Genomic DNA, 18,440 nt, shown 5'->3' with positions numbered 1-18,440 from the left:
CCATCGTCAGGAAGGGTCTGGACCCGGCGGACACCGCCTACATTACTGCACCGCTTCGCTCGCTCTGCCCTATGGTTGTCTGGGGAAGAATAAAACGCCAGAATTGCGCCTTTTTTTTAACCCAGTCTCCAAGAAAATAAATGTGATAAAAAAGCGATTAAGGTTGCATGTACTCCGGAGCGGTACCACGAGCATCTAGGACAGGCCACGAGGAAGGACAAAAACACTTAAAAGTTCTGGCAGCAGAAAGGAACCTTAGATTTTTATATTCTGGATTTATTTTTTTTTTGTATAGCAAGGAAAAAAAACAAAAACACGATAAAATTTAGTCTGGTCATAATGATACAGAAGCCATAAAACAAAGATGGTGGGAGCGGTGGGTTTTTTCCTATTTCATTCCACCAAGCCCCCATTTATATGATATTCGCCATCATTGCGTTGGTGCCAGACCGCTTCGTGTAACAATGACGTTATGGGATTAGTTTACTGAAACTGCATAATCCTGTAACTCCGTGTCCTGCATCGGATCCGGCGCCTCCCTCTACGGGATGGGCGGGGGAGGGGATCTGACTACAGTTAGGTAATGGAAGCAGAGCGCCAAGTATCTCCAACCCTAAGATGTAATTCCCATGCCCGTCAGCCATTGTGTGACAATGCAGGGAGCGGCCGCAGCGCTGGTGGCAGCTGGCACAGGGTGCCGACACTCCCTTCTCAGAAAACAAGGCCGCCCTTTAACCCTTCCTTACACTTTAGTTTCCAAGACATCAAGGGATGGCAGGTGATGCTGAGAGTAGTAGTCCTGCAACAGGCAGAAAGCCAGGGCCATATTTACAGGGGTAAATTTGATATCTGTCCAAGAAACTCAGACCAATACGGATACCGATGCCGCGCTCTTAATGCAGGATTTTGCATGCGATTGCGATGCTTTGCAAAAAAACCAAACCAAAACACACCTACCGTAATGGCGCATAACGTGGAGTTGGCCTTTATATGCGAGTGCGATGGCCATTATTTCCTATAGGTCTCAACGCACAAGACTCACATGAGAAAACCGCCCGTGTAGGTATAAACTGAGGAAACAGATGGGAGGTGGTCAGCCGTATCTCCACCGCTGGAAGAATACCCCCCCGGTCACACATGGCCGCCGCCGCACCCGTATGACCGGATACACATTACTAACCATGACTCTCACAATGGATTTCCTGCTGTTACGTCTTCTGACTCCCTTCCTGAAGCAGCTGGAGTGCAGAGGGTTCTGCTTCCTGTACCCGAGGCCACGTCCTGAAACGCTCTGTGCTGCGGGGGCTGGGGCGGTTTATCACACCTCCATACACCCAGCACTTGACATGGACCATCCAATCCATCTCTCTAGATCCATCTTCCCCAATTTCCTCAAACTTAGTCAAACATATAAAAGGAGTTGCGGCATCAGAACCATTTTAATAAGATTTATCTGCCAATCAGACAACGGGAGACGATTCCAGACCTCGACCTTCTCCTCAAACGTCCGCACCAATGGAAGCAGATGGGCGGAAATATAGCCCCGAGGCCTAGAAGATACCACAACTCCCAAATCTATGTATGTTTCAGTGAATAGTCCAACTACGAGGGATCTAAAGGAAGAATTACAAGTTACCCCAGTTAATAGTTCTCTCTCCATCTCTATACGCACACAACGCTCTACATTGGAGTCCTCGGCTGGTTATGCGTTCTCCTCAGAACTTTGTTTGGATGTTCCTACTAGTCGCACGGTCTCCTCCAAATCCTGATTAACCTCCCAAGAGATTTGTTATCTTTTCTGGTCAGATTCTTGTTTATCCACTATTCCCATTATACGAGGGGCTGCTGATAAGTCTTTGGCTTTACCCAGAAAGAAATGAGATAGGAAGATGACACTTTCCATTTCTCCCACATACTCCCCACTGATGCCAACACACTTCTTACATCGGGATTCCAAGTCCTGGAAGCCTTGGAAAAAGAAGGATTTCAGTCGCGCCTCACACCAGTCACCCGTAGCAGCCATGGCATCAGTCCTCTTGAGGTGTTTCTTCTGGAAACAGATGATAGTCGGAGGGATCTAGATCTGGTGAATAAGGTGGGTGGTCAACCAGCGGGAAGCCTAGCTCCACCAGTTTTGCCGTGGTCGCTTGTGCAGTGTGAACGGAGGCGTTGTCTTGCAGGAACAAGATTCCTTTGGACAGCTTGCTGCACCTTTTGGCCTTCAGAGCTGCCTTCAATTGGTCCAAAAGTTCAATGTAATCCCTTGCATTGATGGTGGAACCATTGTGAAGGTCGTCCACTAGCAGCAGCCCTCCTTATCCCAGAACACAGACGCCATCCCCTTAGTGGCTGAGAACCACTGGGCCTGCACTCTGACTGCTCCCCCTAGTGGTGGCTGTGTATATCTGTATGAAGTGAGCTCCCCCTAATGGTGGCTGTATATATCTGTATGTAGTGAGCTCTCCCTAGTGGTGGCTGTATATATCTGTATGTAGTGAGCTCCCCCTAGTGGTGGCTGTATATATCTTTACACAGACGCCATCACCTTAGTGGCTGAGAACCACTGGACCTCCACTCTGACTGCTCCTTGGTTTCAGGGTCATACCAATAAATCCGGGTCTCCTCCATGGTGACCAGTTGGTCCAGGAAGTTCTTATCAGTCCAGAAACGCTGACAAATGGAGCGGGAAGTTGTCACTCGATGTTCTTCTGATCTGTTGTCACACATTTGGGGACCCACTGTGCAGATGGCTTCCTCATGGATAATGACACAAACACGTTCCCCATAAACCCCCATGATGTCGGCTATTCCTGCAGCCGGCCGATCCTCCAGTATGAGGTTGTGCAGCATCGGCGATCTCCAGAACAACAACCTCTCTCGGTTGTCCAGGACGTTCCTCATCATTGGGGCTGAAGTGGCACCCAGTTCATAACTGTAGAGTATGAAGGGCATTGATCCCCCGATGTCTGCCACAGATCACCAGGAATATCCTTTGCGGACTTTATCACTGTGCACCCCACAGGAGCAGCGCATTCATCTCCTGAAATACTCTGTGCTGCTGACCTCGCTCAGTTCCTCGTGTGTCAGCGATCTCCTTATTTCCATTCTCTTCACATGTGATCGAGCCCAAAAGATCATTACAAATCCCATACTGCAATACCCTGCGCTGCTGGGATCCCCTCCCCAATAGATGCCTGCAGCTTTGTCTACGTTGTCACATTTGTCATCCATTCCTCTCCTCACCTCCCTGCCCCGAGGCATGCAGCTCTGTGCCCAGGAAGGGGAGCAGAAGCCTGGGAAATGAAAGAGTCAACAGCTGATGACCTAAGTTTACACAGGGCTCGTCCTCGCCCCCCTCCCACATTGTTAGGTACTGCGGGTGTTTTAGGTGCTTTCCAGTTTATTTTTTGAGCAGCTGCCAGTTACGTCTGGCGCCAAAACTTACTCAACCAGTCTGATGCTTCAATAGCAACATTCAACTCACCAGGGGGGGGGGGAGGGGCAAGAGGATTTAGAGAGGGCACAATGCCCATCACCAGACAGGACTAGAGAGGGCACAGTGCCCATAACCAGACCACCAGCCACCAGGGAGGAATAGAGGGCACAGTGCCCATTACCAGACAGGATTAGAGAGAAGACATTGCCCATAACCAGACCACCAGGAAGAATAGAGAGAGCACAGTGCCCATAACCAGACCACCAGGAAGAATAGAGAGGGCACAGTGCCCATAACCAGACCACCAGGAAGAATAGAGAGGGCACAGTGCCTATCCCCAGACACGATTAGAGGGCGCACAGTGCCATCACCAGACCACCAGACAGCATTACAGAGGGCACAGTGTCCATCGTCAGACGGCCAGGGAGGATTACAGAGGGCACAGTGCCATCACCAGACCACAAGGGAGAATTACAGAGGACACAGTGCCCATCACCAGACCACAAGGGAGAATTACAGAGGACACAGTGCCCATCACCAGATAGGATTAGAGAGGACACAGTGCCCATCACCAGACCGCCAGGGAGGATTAGATGGGCACTGTGGAGGATTAGATTGCCAGCTACTGCTCACAATTTCTCGTTTTTGATTCGCCAGATGCGTGGCACAAAATTAAAAATAGTAAGATTAACATAAACTGGTGAGACGGCAAACTGCCTTTATGATCCACAAGAGAAGCGTACATTTCCAAAGCAGCCCTGAACTATAACCCCCAGCAGCACCTGATGCCCCGGACAAGGGCAAATGCTGAAGGTCGGAGCAGACTAGCCAGCAACTCCCATAGTAGTGTCTAGACCAAACGGTAGTGCCATCCGCATAGCAGGGACCAGAGAACTGACTGCTACATCTATGCCCATACAAGCCTTCAAGGCGCAATTCCCCATCATACCCCACACGTGTCACTTCCTGTAAGAGAAGGAGGGATGTGAACAGCCAATCAGCCACCAGGGGTCAGCACTGAAAACATCGGGCAGAAGTAGTGGTCACATGTTCTGGGACGCTGCCAACAAACTTTGTGCAAGTTATACTATAAGCAGATGTAAACTTTACTCTGGAGGTCAAGAGTTGTTAGAGAGATAAAGGAGGAGATGGCGGTATAATAAGAAGGATGACAGACTTTACCCCCATGATACCAGCATGCACCTTGTGTCTGCAGCTGTACGACCATACACGTGGGGATACATGGAGACCATCTAGTTCTGTCAGGTCAGCATCCGCACCACTTGTCTCCAAAGGACAACCGTCCAGCTGTTGCAAGTTACAACTCCTGCCATACCCAGACCGTTGGCCATGCTGGGAGTTGTAGTTTCCTCAATGCTGGTAATCAACTGTTGGAGGCCAAACAGCAGTAACTAACATTTTTTTCTGTCAAGCTTTCCTGATAATTCTTTCACTATTTTTTAGTCTGTGAAGGAGACCTGAAGATGTGGCCGCCTAATCGCTAGGATACTACACTGCATTACTTATGTACTGCATTCTACTAAGCGTATGAAAGCAGCCCATTAGACCGAGGGAGGCGGAGCCTAACAGTATAAGTTACTTGGCAGACAGAGGCCTTGGTCAGGTTTCCGGCTGCCATGAGAACCCATTGGTACCTTGCGATCGCACTGTGGGGTGCCGATGGGTGACAAAGAACCCCTCCCTCTGTCATCTGCTTACATGCCTGTAGTTGCTATTGATTGTGGAATGCAAGGGGTTAAACTTCCCCAATCTGAGCCTTCTCCATTTCTGGCAGTTAGAGCAGGACCCTGGCTGTCAGTACTCAGCTAAGCAACAGCCTTAAAAAGATGTATGTGCCGGTCTAAAGCCCATTAGTGAGGTCAGTAGGAAGGCGTATTGCGGTCATAAAGGGGTGGAAGGCGGTTTTTCAGAACTTAAAGGGGTTGTCTCGCGCCAAAACGGGGTTTTTTTTTTTTTTTTTGCATAGGCCCCCCGTTTGGCGCAGGACAAACCCAAGGGATGTGTTAAAATAAAAAAAATTAAAAAAAATACTTACCCGAATCCCCTCTCTGCAACTTCTTCCTTCTTCTTCCTTCTCCAAGATGGCCGCCGGGATCTTCCCCCACGATGTTCCGTGGGTCTTCTCCCATGGTGCACCGTGGGCTCTGTGCGGTCCATTGCCAATTCCAGCCTCCTGATTGGCTGGAATCGGCACACGTGACGGGGCGGAGCTACGCAATGACGCGTAGAAGGGGGCGGGGCCAGAACGCCGCTCGTGCCCTGACCGAAGAGAAGGAGAAGACCCTTCTGCGCAAGCGCGTCTAAAAAAAGCAAGACGACCCTGAAATTAGATGGAGCCATGGAGACGGGGACGCTAGCAACGGAGCAGGTAAGTGAATAACTTCTGTATGGCTCATAATTAATGCACGATGTACATTACAAAGTGCATTAATATGGCCATACAGAAGTGTATAGCCCCACTTGCTGCAGCGAGACAACCCCTTTAACCATTGATGATCTATCCTCAAGATAGTTCAGTAATAGTTAAGACCAGGGAAGCCCCTGTAGTTTCAAGGGTGGGGGCTTGGTTTTGCTTGGTGACAATTGCAGAAAGTGGAGGAGCTGTCACATTGCTGAGCCAGAGACAGCCCGGAGCTGTCACATTGCCGAGCCAGAGACAGCCCGGAGCTGTCACACTGCCGAGCCAGAGACAGCCCGGAGCTGTCACACTGCCGAGCCAGAGACAGCCCGGAGCTGTCACACTGCCGAGCCAGAGACAGCCCGGAGCTGTCACACTGCCGAGCCAGAGACAGCCCGGAGCTGTCACACTGCCGAGCCAGAGACAGCCCGGAGCTGTCACACTGCCGAGCCAGAGACAGCCCGGAGCTCTCACACTGCCGAGCCAGAGACAGCCCGGAGCTCTCACACTGCCGAGCCAGAGACAGCCCGGAGCTCTCACACTGCCGAGCCAGAGACAGCCCGGAGCTCTCACACTGCCGAGCCAGAGACAGCCCGGAGCTCTCACATTGCAGAGCCAGAGACAGCCACGAGCTCTCACATTGCAGAGCCAGAGACAGCCACGAGCTCCGGAGCCATCACAAACTTCCAATTCTCAGAAGTAAATTAGATAGTCCTCTCAGTTGTTGACGCTTTGTAGCGTAGCCAATAACGGGAAGCTCTGACTACTTCGCACAGATGGAGCGCAGTGACCGGCCTCACCTCATACTCCTTGATAGTCCCCCTCCAGGTGCAGCCATTGTTGGAGCACACCGCCGGCAGACTCTCCACCTCTCGCCGTGCTGCGTTATCCGAAAAGGCCTGATGATGCAAAGGAAAGTGAGATGAGGGTCCGTACAGGGAGATTACAGCACTACAGCGTACCAACCGCGACTTCACGTCTCAGAGATCCCACAATTTCACACACCTCAGTAGACAAGGCTACGGCCCCTCAGGTTTAATAATCTTTATTTACGTAGCGCCAACAGCACTTTACTGGCTTCACGCCTCCAAATGCTTTCTCCTTCACTCACCCCCCCAATACTTTATCTTCTTGGCAATGTCTTTCCTTTCACTGCCCCCACTGCTTTAGGCTTTCACTCCCGGGACCCCCAATACCTTATGCATTCATTTTCACCCCCCCAATGCTTCTACTCCCACCTCCCCACCCCCATGCATTCACTTTTACCCTAACTCCGCTCTAGGTCCCCCAATGCCAACTGATTGACGTATCCAGCTCACTTCAGGTATGTTCACACACAGCGGAGATGCTGCAGATTTTCCGCAGTAAGAGCATTCCCTGACAATCAGCAGCATTTGATGCAGATTGACTGTAAATCATCTGTCGCTCCTCACCTCGTAATAAACAGCCCCTCACTGCAGCGTCCGGATCAGCCCCCACATCCCTCATCCGGCCATCCCTAAGAGCCACGACTGCCAATCAGGTGATGCAGAAGTGGGCGCATCACCTGACCAGCGTCTGCAGCGCTTGTAACCAGGTGAGATCTGCTCCATGCGCTGCTGATTGTGTGCTACAAGCAGCAGGCCGACAGACGGCGAATCCGCAGCAGATTAGAGCAAAAAAAAATGTTTTTGAATGCACCAATGGATGCGGATTTTGGCGCCGTTTGTGATGTAGAGATGCTGCAGACTTTGCCATGGAACATCCGCAGCATCTCCGCTAGGTGTGGACATGCCTTTCAGCTGGAGAGGCCGTGTGTTGCACTTCATGTCGTCAGCGAGGCCGATATTCACAGCGGGGCAAGTCACTTTGCATGCATCAATCCCAGAAGTGCGGCGCACATGACACGTCTGCAACACAAACCGCCGCTAGCTTAACCTTTTACCTGCCGAATAAGGATCCACCTCCCAATCCAAAGCAAGCCAGCAACTGTGTGCATCCACTGCTCCAACTCTGGAACACTGGCAGATAAAAGGTTAAAAGAGCTGGAAGCATCAATCAACAGGACTGAAGCACCAGCAGAGGAAGAGTCCAAAGCCGTCCAGTGGAGTGAACCACCCATTAGGCGCTCACCACCAACTGGTATACAGAGCGCGAAAAAGGTATCGATAGGACCTCATGGCCCTGAAATATAAAAGGGCATAGTTAGATTGGTCATGATCTCCCCTCACTCTATGGGCCGGGTTGGTAAACGGAGGAAAGTTGGGTCAGCCTTAAACAAAAAAAAAAACAAAAAAACACACAGTTAAACCACTTGCCCATTATGCAAGTCCACCTGGTGACACCAACATAGCTCTGACCCATCAGGGTATGGATTCCACAAGACGTCGGAAGGCGTCCGGTGGTAACCGGTAACGTGAGGTCAGCAGCAGGTGCTCTTAAAGTTTACTTCCAACCTTTCTTTTTAGATTGTTACGGCCCCCAATGACGGCCCAGTTGGAGTGCGGCCGCGTTCCACTCTTTGCTTCTACAAAGTCTCTATGGGGTTTCGGATGTGAATGTTAATGGCACATAAAGCCTCACTGATTACCGCCAAACACTGTGGTTTTCAGCTGATCGGCTTCTGCGGGCAAAACACTTGGTTTGAACTCTAACAGAAAATGGACATTGAGAAGGTAACGACTAGTAACGCTTATTGCTGGGATTCTGCAAAAACACCAATCTGGTGGACAGATAAACACCTAATATGCAGAGTAATGGACTCCGCCTCGGATTGTGAAAGTAGTTTATAATTGGAGGTGCACCAAGTCCTGGAAGCGGCTCGGTTCGGCCTCCGTGGGTCGGACTGGTTCCTCTCGACCAGATGAGTAGATATCACCATCATCTCTGTTCCTACAGTGCGGTCTGTGCATTATCCTGCTGGGGGCGCCGCCATCCGGGATCCCGCCGCCATGATGGGGGGACTTGTCTGTACAATGCTAGGTAGGTACAGCGTGTGTGTTCCACGGATGAACATATGCAGTGTGGATGGCCCTTAATTTGTCCTACAGTTGCTCTTCGGTGGGATTGGACCAGATGGGCGGCCTTCAGCCTTGGGCCCCCAACACCGCTTGTCCTTCCTTGGAGCACTTCGGGTAGGTACTAGCCTCCACATACCAAGAACACCCCACACGACAGGCCGTTCCGGAGATGCTCTGACCCCGTTGTCGCCATACCGCAGGTTGGCCCTTGTCAGTCGCTCAGATTCATACATGTCTCTATTCTTTCTGCTTTCAACATCAACTTCAAGAGCCAACTGGTCACTGACTACCTGATATAAGCCAACCCCCAGCCCCCCCTCCCCCAACAGGCGCCATTGATAATCAGCGGTATTTACCTCACCGGTCAGTGGTTATAAGGTTACGGCTGACCGCTGCAGACACACTGTAACTTCACTGTATAACTTGGCCTGAAAGCAGCCGACATACAACTTACTGTGGTGCTTTCCAAAATGGAGATGCCTTCTTCGAATATACCCTCCTGGATACAGGCTGCGCACTTCTGGGGTCCGGAGCTGAGAGACATCCAAAAGAGGGAATATTTAACAGTACAAGAACAAAACGGACCTTTATAGCATCATTTCAGATTTCATGTTTCCGTTGTTTTGTCTGATCTTCATGCGCGGCCAAACGCCTGGCACGATTATGGGCCAGAGAGGTGAAGCGGGCACTTCAAGGTTTTAGACCGGTTTCAGCTCTCTAGGACCGACCGCTCGACATATTTAGCGCAAAAACCCGAAAAGAAACGCAAATATTAAAAGGGGGTTTCTGGACAACCCGCATCAATAGCCTGTATTAGAATACTAAGGCTGACACGGGTGAACTGGATTACTGCATTTGGGAGGCCTGCAGCGGATTCTGGCTGAGACCCCGGCCGATGACCCGGTGTACCGTCTTTTCCGGTAGTACGGATGACCGCGGCCGCTCAGCGTCTGTCATGCGCAATATATTATTTTTATTTATTTATTTTAAATTTGTATTCCTTGCGCCAATCTCTTAGCTACGATGCAAGTACACACGGCCCATATTCCATGGTAATTGCGTATGGGCTGCGGGTCAGACGGCCTCCACTGACTTCAAGGGATGTTGTTCACGTGGAATCCGTGGCAAAATAGAGCGTGCTGCGATTTTTTTCCTCTGCTTGCAGAAGTAATTTGCGTCTGCGAGTGTGGGCAAAAAACCATAAGTACATGCTTCCCATGATCTCCCACGCGGACGCTAATCGCAGATTCTACAATTGGAATCCGCCCGTGTCCCTCTGGCCTAAATTGAACTATACTTACCCCATCGCAGCTGCCAGGATCGCTGCTCAGTGCAGCCCTCGCTGTGGTCCCGGTGATTGCTCTGAAGCGAAGGGGTCTCCAGTAACCTGACAGCCCCTTAAATTAAAATCTCTTTGCGACACGACTGTGAAGACAGCAAACCTCTGCCCATAACATCAGACGTTTACTGGCCGTGAGCAGACTGCACTTTATGTTTATTAGGTCGGCTTCATATCAGCAGTCAGTTTGCAACAAACAGCGATTGGAAATAAGAGTCTTGTGAAGCCGGATGATTCGGCTACCATAACTACATGCAGCGCGGACGTCACCGCTACGTAGACCAACGCTGAACACGGCTCGGCAGCGGTGGTCACCATTAGTCACCTCCGGATCCATGCATGATGATATGGGACCCCGGCTCCAACACTGAACAGATATTGTGGGGGGATACTACAAGAGGTTGGGGGGCACCAACCCCCAGGTCCACCTGTCCCTTGTCTGCAGAAGCAGGCAGACCCCATTTTGTTTTATCCTATATGCCCCCTTGTGGTCTGAATAGACCCCTGAAGGACCACGGCACAGACGGTCAGCCCTTCCCAATAGGATCTCCCCTCTGTCTAGGCCGATGGCTTTCAATCAGACATTACAAGACTCCGACTACAGCGGCCGGGAGTCCCCGTTATGAAGGTCACGGGTGCAGAAGGGCTTCCAGGTATGACCGGCTACAAGGCCCATCCCCCACTCACCTTATAATCTTTCTCAGGCAGAAGGAGCAGTACCGATGTCCACACTGGGCCTGGAAGGGCCGCCGAAGGATGTTCTTGCAGTCGGAGCACAGGTATTTCACCTCTAACTTCGCCCCAAGGATGTCTTTCTTGAATCCAGGCTGGTTTGTGTCCAACGAACCAGGCGGGGAAGACACAGAGATCGCTGCAGCGGCCATGTGCAAACTGCATGAAGAAGAGGAAGAGAGGAAAGGAGGAACATTAAACCACCACAAGATTACTATTTATACCAAAACAAGACGAGACTAAACACGCGGGGCGGGAGCGCCGACGCTGACTATGGGGTGCGGACACGCTGTGCACCAGAAACAAGTCCAGCGCACACAGAGGTAAGACTTCTCATGTGTCCGCGGACCGGTCACTGTAACCAGAGATTAAAGCCCATCCGTTACCTCCAATCACAAACCACCCGAACCAGAGGGGAGGCTATCCGTACCATCCATGTTCTTCAGTGGCGCTGTGACGCACATTAGCGGAAGCCCCCCCACCCCACCGGCACAAACCACAACCCTGCCCTGACCACTGAGATCTCCAATTTGCCGCAGTTGGACACGCTGTGCGCCCCACACGCACTACACTTACGCCGCACATCCAAAATATGTGAGGTGGCGCGCTCCTGCCATCAGCCTCACTGCGCAGTGTAGCGTCTAGAATATACAGCGGCAGACAAGGGGCGTGGCTTCTGCAGGTGGAGGAGGGGAGCCCGCGACAGCCCGCACCCCAATGGCTAATCAGTCCGTTTGCCACCGTTGTGCACTGGGCGCGCCATGCGAGAGGGTAGCAGGGCAGCGGAGTCCCCGTGGTACGGTCAGACGTGTCGGCATACAGGATTGGTTTATAATGGTAGGTAACCGACTTCCTTTAAATTATAACAAGTCACAACAACCGTCGTGTAGCTTTACCGTACGGGTCCATGATTCTTCTATACCTATATACGAAGTGCTCAGCTATAATGGATGCCACTATAGCCCCTTTTCTTAGTCCACAACCTGATGGTATGGAATTATACAAACTCTGACACGGGGGCCTTGTAACATGAAGTTACCTCCAAGTCCGGCCGATTCAGGAGAGATAATGCATTAAAGTCAAGCTCCATTAACGAGCAGAGTGCAGCCCGTTAGTCCAGACGCCCGAAGCCATCAGTCCAGACTAAACCCATAAGGAGTATATGAAGCTTGGATGAGGAGGATACGAGTCATGTGGGACATGAGTGAAGGTCCTCGTGACCACAAGTCACATCACAGGACAATGACCCCATTACACTTCCCAGGCGTATCAGGACAGAGGCAGCTGACTGTATGTGACCAAGCAACAAAACCTCCCCGGGGATTGTGGACCTTCCCGTCCTCCGATAGCAGGCGTCCCCTACTGGTGAAGGTCATCACACGTTGGACTAAAGACCCTTATATGTAACAGCGGTCACTGAAACAAATGGAAGTGGGCAATCATCAAGAGGGCCCACGTATCAGCTTAATGCTGCATTTATACAAGGGCACGATGGCTCGCGTTTAGACGCAGCAAGAAACGCTCGTTGGGTGAAGTTTAAAGGGCCGCTCCGGTGATTTTCCTTTACCCCCCCCCCCCCCCAGTATATGTGCGTCGGTTAGTGTTATCTCTTCTGTCTGAAGCCCCCGGACTCTTTCCTCTGATGGTCATGTGATCTCCATTCTGGCCTACTCGGGGTTATGCTGTCTGAAACTAATCAGTGTCTCGTCTGTATGATGCAGATACATGGACCCTACCACAAAAACTGCCTAAAGGGGGGGACACAGCGCAAAATGGAGAAATAAAACCCGACTCAGACAGCGCCGCCTCGAAAAGATCAAAAATTGACGCATCTGTACAAAAAGTTAGTCCTTTTCAAAAAAATTCCACCCCCCCCCCACCCCGCATAAAATCCACAGACAATGAGAGCAGCGCATGTAAAGAGAAGAAAACCTCCAAAAGAATGGGGTAAAAAATAAATGAGAGTATTCCATACGCACTCAAGTGGTAATGACTGAAGATGGTATATAGTAATTACTGGGGGGGGGGGGGGGGATCCCCCACAGCTGGGACACAGGGCAGACCCCCCCCCCCCCCCCCCCCCCCGGGGACCAGAAGTCTCTTGTTAAATAATGTCCCCAAATTATCGCTTGGAACAGCAAATTTGACAATCATCCCACAGAACTAAAAACCAGATGACAGTCGGCCATGTGTAACAGGAGCCGCTCAATCTATGAACACCTTACTGTGAATGGAGGCAGGCCAGAATGATCCCCACCACACTCCGCCTCCATTCACAGAGGGACCATTGCTCCTGTCTGCACCCCACAGTCATCCTGTGTAAAAGGGACCTTTATGGTCTGCAGCCTACTTACGTGACTATAGAAGGTAATGATGAATTAAACTGTCCCCCCAGCAGGCAGAAATGGTATAGCCTCTAGCTAATGCTTAAGGGCTCCTGTCCACGGGCGATCGTTCACTGCATTATCTACAGCGATAATCCAGCCGCAGGTGAACACTTTCCATAGCAACACCCGGACATCCACGAGCGGAAAATCATAGTGATTCTCTGCTCACAGGATTCAAATCACAGCATGCCGCAATCCTCCGCATTGAGCCTGTCAGATAGGTCTCTGCGCTGAGCCTGTCAGGGCTCCCCGCTGGCGGAATATCGCTAGCTATATTCCATCACAGGACAGAGGGCCCAATAGGACTGATCTGAAAGTTTGGTTTTGTTTAAACACGCCGACACACAATCAAGATGGTGTCTGATAAGCATTAAACAGGGGGCTGCACTGTGTGGAAGCGGTTGTAATACACAGAGGAGGCATCCAGAGTGAGACAGGCAATCTGGTGGAGGAGGGACGGTAAGTGTGTTATCGGTAAGTGTGTTATCGGTAAGTGTGTTATCGGTAAGTGTGTTATCGCCGGAGTAGTCCTTCACAGCAAACAATTGTTTCATCTGCTGGTGACAGAGTTATCATCTGGAAAGAAGCCGGTGTTCATGTAAGAGGCCCCACCTCGTCCGACTACGGCCAGGACCGGACGGACCTCAAGGCCAATACTAAGAGGGCTGCGGGTACCCTCCATGAAGATGCTGTAGGCGCACCAAGTGTGAAGGCTCCTTCAGATCAGAGGGGCTCCTTGTAAGGTGCTTCGCTCTGGCTGGAGGTAGATCTCCCCCGTGGGCAGTAATATGTAGTCCTGGGAGCTTCCAGAACCAGTTTGTACCTTCTACCCGGTAAGTTTCTCTTTAAGGCGCCCGTAGTACTTCTATTATAAAGGGACCGGAGGGGCGTGTCCTCCATATGACGCTATACACTACCGCCGTCAGCTTGTTGCTCGTGTCTCCCGGCCGGGGATTCACAGAACCTCAACTTTTCAGTGTAAAAAAAATACCTCGACCCGGACCAATAGTCGCCCGAATAAATCGCTGAAAACAGTTAGGAGTCGGCGGCGGCCGTGTACAGCGGGTATATAATGCCTTGGGTCGTCACGCTGAAAGGTGAAACGCATCTTCATCTTGTCAGCAGAGGCCTGAAGGGCCAACATGGACTGATATTTAGGACTGTCTATAATCCCCTCCCCCTTGACTAAAGCCCCAGTTCCAGCAGCAGAACAGCCCCCACATCATTCCGCCCCCACCATTGTCACTGTGGTCTGGGGGTCTTCTGGTGACGGCTTTACACTATACATCCCTTCTGGGATTCTGGCCAACAAGTTCCCCCTCGGTCCCCACAGACAGAACGGAGGTTCCGGTAAAGATGGCCGGGCTTGGATGTTCCTAAACAGCTGTTTAAGTGCAAACCATGTCCGTGGTGCAAGTTATTCTTTTTTTACGTTTCTAATAGAAGCCCTGAGGCAGTAAGGGGTTAATAAGTTGCACGCAGCTCTCGCCCCATCTTACAGTATCAGGCGCGGCCTTAAAATAAAACCAGAACGCTCTCCAGTCACCGGGCATCGCTGAACACGTACGGCCACACGGACAGAAACGTGCGCGGCGGTGAGACGATCGCTTGTACCGTTAGCAGCCCACCTCCATCTACTGTGCACGGATACTATTAGGGCTTTATTCGACAAGCAGATTAACCGTTTGACTGAGCGAATTGCTGAATTTCCGTTACGCTGTCTGACGGGCGGTTTAGCTCACAGACCGCTCCAGGCCGTCTCCACCCACCACCGCGTCTCCCAGGTACGTTTGTCTGTCGGCATCCCCCATGACATCAGGCACCTTCCTCCATGAAGCAAGCGCAGAGTATTTGGAGCGTGTAGCGTCTGCAGCGCCCTCCAAGCTGGAGAGGTCGAACATCATAATGCGTACGGTTTAAGAAAAAAAAGAGGAGCGAGCGCCCGGACGAGATCTGGGGATGAACCGCCCATCGGACGGTGTAACAGCAATCCGTAGGTCACTTGCAAAAGAAGATGTATTTCGGGATTGGACTTTCCGTAGAGCAAACAAACGTCTCTTCTACACAGGCCGACAGTCGGGTCAACGACCGCATGAGCGCCGACGCCACTGCTCTGAGCCATAAGAGAGCGGGTAAGATCACAAAATCCAAAAAATTACAACCCCTTGGAAGGAAGGCTGGTGGTACAAGAAAAATCCACCATGAATCCCAGAAGCCGCGGCCGTACAGCGGGGTAAACAAAGGCTTCATTAAATATATTTATAAAGATATCCAGGAGGGAGAAACCGGAGAAGACGGAAGAAAAGGAAGAAGGAAAGACAGAAAGCAAAGAGGGCATGAAGGAACATCATCGATCTTATTGGATGGGACGGCTCAACCCAACAGGAGCATCAGCCAGCGTGCAGAAGAGGACGGCATCAACAATATCCCCATCGCACCAGAACACACTTCATGTAGTCCACGACAAACCATCACTGTACTACTATGACGCCTACAGGTTTAAACAGAAAAAATATATACATTTCCTGCTAATTTAGCTGTCTCTGGGGGGGTCTGTATACAACACAACATGTCAGAGAAACCCCAGCAAGAGCCACTGAGAAGAGAGGACACAAGTCCGTAGAGCCGACCCCGGCCGGCTCCATACTGAGGTGGTGGGATCATCGTGCCCAGAGGAGGACTAGTTAATAAAGGTTATGTTTTACCAGATAACGTATAGCCTTCTGGGATTAGGCGTCCGGTTAGGGTGTGGGACTTGCAGATAAAACGTATGATAGAATTAGTTGGGCCTGCTAGATTGAGAGGACAGACTTCCTTTAAAAAGAACCCACATCACCGATTCCCGCTGTTGCTGCAGGAGGCCGGCTGTCAGTCACAACCCGATGCGGATGGCGCATGTTCAGCTTCTGAGCTCACCCATCCATAGGGTGCAAATGTACGCCGGTATGAAGGAACGGCTTCCCACCCGCAGGGTGTATTTTCAGCCTGGATTGGGAAGGAGATAAGCGCCCTACAGTTGTCCCGGTGATTGGGCCGTCACACAGGAGCGATGATCACGAACTGAATGAAAGCGGTGCGACTGGAGATCCGTCCGTCAGCCCGCCGCCATTCACCGTAGACAGGCAGTGGTCCATAGATTGGATTGCCTGTCTACACGGGCCGATCGTCGTTTCATTAAACTGAAGGCACAGAATTATGGCTGGCAGCGCATACTGAAGAATGATCGTTGCGTGTAAAGAGGGGCTTTACTCACAGTCTGAGGACTTCTGCAGATTCCAGGTCCAAGCTAAGGGAAAGAAAAAGCATAGACATATAAAGACTCAAAAGGAAACAGAAAGCAAGAGTCAGGCGACCGTTAATGTAGAACCACCAATTAGACGCTGACAAGTACATTCAAGGAGTCAAATACTACAAGCCTCCAACTTTTACCTCCAGGGCTCCTCCTGTGCTGCACCCAAACTCTGGAAACCTCAACCTCTGGTCGGAGTCCCCAGGACTAAACTTCCACCCTCAGAACCAGAAAACCCCTCAAAAAGGTGGAAGACAGATGTCTGTATACAAGCCTCGTGCCCTGCGAGAAGAGACTCCACCACTGCCCGCCCACGGGGTCGACGGGTCAAGTATCTAGTGAAGAGTCCACAGAAGACCTGTGGCGGTTATACGGGCGCTGCAATACACAGGGGACACTGGACTTTGACATACAGGAATTTCTTAAATCTACTTTCATTAAGGCGGACGCAGGAAGTTGCTCAAAACCCTTCCCAGCACAAATCATGCAATATCCCCCCTTAGACAAGCAGAAAATGCAAATGCTGAGAGTCAGGAGGGAAGTAAGACAAGTGACATGCAAGAGGACGAGCCCATCCAGGCCATCTGACACTGCCAGGAAGTCTGCCGCAGTGCAAATCCAGTTGGGGTATCATGCCTGACAAGTGTCCCATGGGGCAGAGGATGAGGAAACCGGGATGGCACAAGAGCTGACAGTCTATACGAAAATAGGAATAAGGGTCCTGCCCCCAAGAGCTTACAATCTACAAGGGGGAGCCTGAACAGCCCCCCCACAATGACATTCCAAGGTGTCATTCGGTTGCCATAACAGCCTGAAACCTTTGAAGGCCCTGGAACACGGTATAATCTAATGCAACAGAATTGCATTATACTGTATGAGTGATCAAATGATTGCCAGATCAAGTCCCCTCCAGGGACCAAAAGAGGAAGGACAATTTACAGGGCTGTGTCATTAAGGGGTTAAAAATGGCAGACAGACAGACAGACCACATGCTGCATGTAAGCCTCATCTCCTGTGAGAAGCTACTCCATCTATATCCATATAAAAGAAGGCGGCTACACAAGAGTCAAGAAAGTTGGCCAAACCCGTTGATTTCAGGAGTGGACGGAATGTTTATCTGGTCCCCCTCCTGCTGCATTATGGGAATTCTATCATAATCCTGTATCTCCCTTTACATTGGGAAGCTTCCAACAACGAGGATACAAGCCAAAGCCTGTGTGATGCCGCCTAACGAGGGTGCGATTGTGACTCCCATCTAACGCTTGCAGCTACACAGCCGCTGCCAGCGAGGCCCGGCGATGGATGCCTAAGATGTACCTTGGGCAGGCGTGTCGTAATTACAGGGTCTTGTTCCTGCCCGTCTCAGCCATACGTTAATTCGCTGCCATTCATCAAGTGCGCCAGGCTTTTGTTTTGTATCTACAACAATGTTTGCAACGGCAACTGGAGCAAAGTCCTAGATTTGTGGTCATTGCCCGATTCTACGCGCTGGGCACACAATATGGCAATTCACTTGGATGCTGTAGAGCTGGAACACTGGACACAACCGATAGACGTGTGGGGTGGGATCTGTATTTGGCTGACTGCGCAGCGACTGTTGGTCAGAGCAATTCCAGACATCCTCCTTTGACCCCTTTCGGTGGGCCACAAGACCCCCTTTTTCTGGTTATATTTCCTCGATCACAACATTTTTGGTATACTCTCCCTGACTTTGCACAAGAAAACAGCATGTGGTTAATTGCGAAATCCTGGCCTTGGCAAGTCTTGGCTTTGATAAAAAGGTCGTTCAGTACATCTGCTACTAATGACATGAGCCTTTCTCCTCCCATTGAGGAGTGT

At 50.9% G+C, this 18,440-nt stretch overlaps 1 protein-coding gene across 2 annotated transcripts in view; it reads right to left on the bottom strand.

Annotated features, from left to right (window-relative positions):
- TRAF2 (TNF receptor associated factor 2) overlaps nucleotides 1-18,440 on the bottom strand; it is a 45,359-nt gene that overhangs the window by 13,299 nt on the left and 13,620 nt on the right. For both annotated transcript variants that reach the window (XM_066580046.1, XM_066580045.1), the window contains exons 3-5: nucleotides 10,881-11,084; nucleotides 9,309-9,387; nucleotides 6,656-6,754 (exon numbers count right to left, since the gene is read on the bottom strand). In XM_066580046.1, coding sequence (XP_066436143.1) covers nucleotides 6,656-6,754; nucleotides 9,309-9,387; nucleotides 10,881-11,077 — 375 coding nt within the window. In that variant the 5' untranslated portion in view covers nucleotides 11,078-11,084. The remainder of the gene's footprint in view (nucleotides 1-6,655; nucleotides 6,755-9,308; nucleotides 9,388-10,880; nucleotides 11,085-18,440) is intronic.

Source organism: Eleutherodactylus coqui, chromosome 10, assembly GCF_035609145.1.
Source record: "Eleutherodactylus coqui strain aEleCoq1 chromosome 10, aEleCoq1.hap1, whole genome shotgun sequence".
In the NCBI taxonomy this organism is placed as follows: Eukaryota; Metazoa; Chordata; class Amphibia; order Anura; family Eleutherodactylidae; genus Eleutherodactylus; species Eleutherodactylus coqui.
Note: the sequence above shows the minus strand (reverse complement) of the source record. Positions and strands in the feature narration are given on the sequence as shown.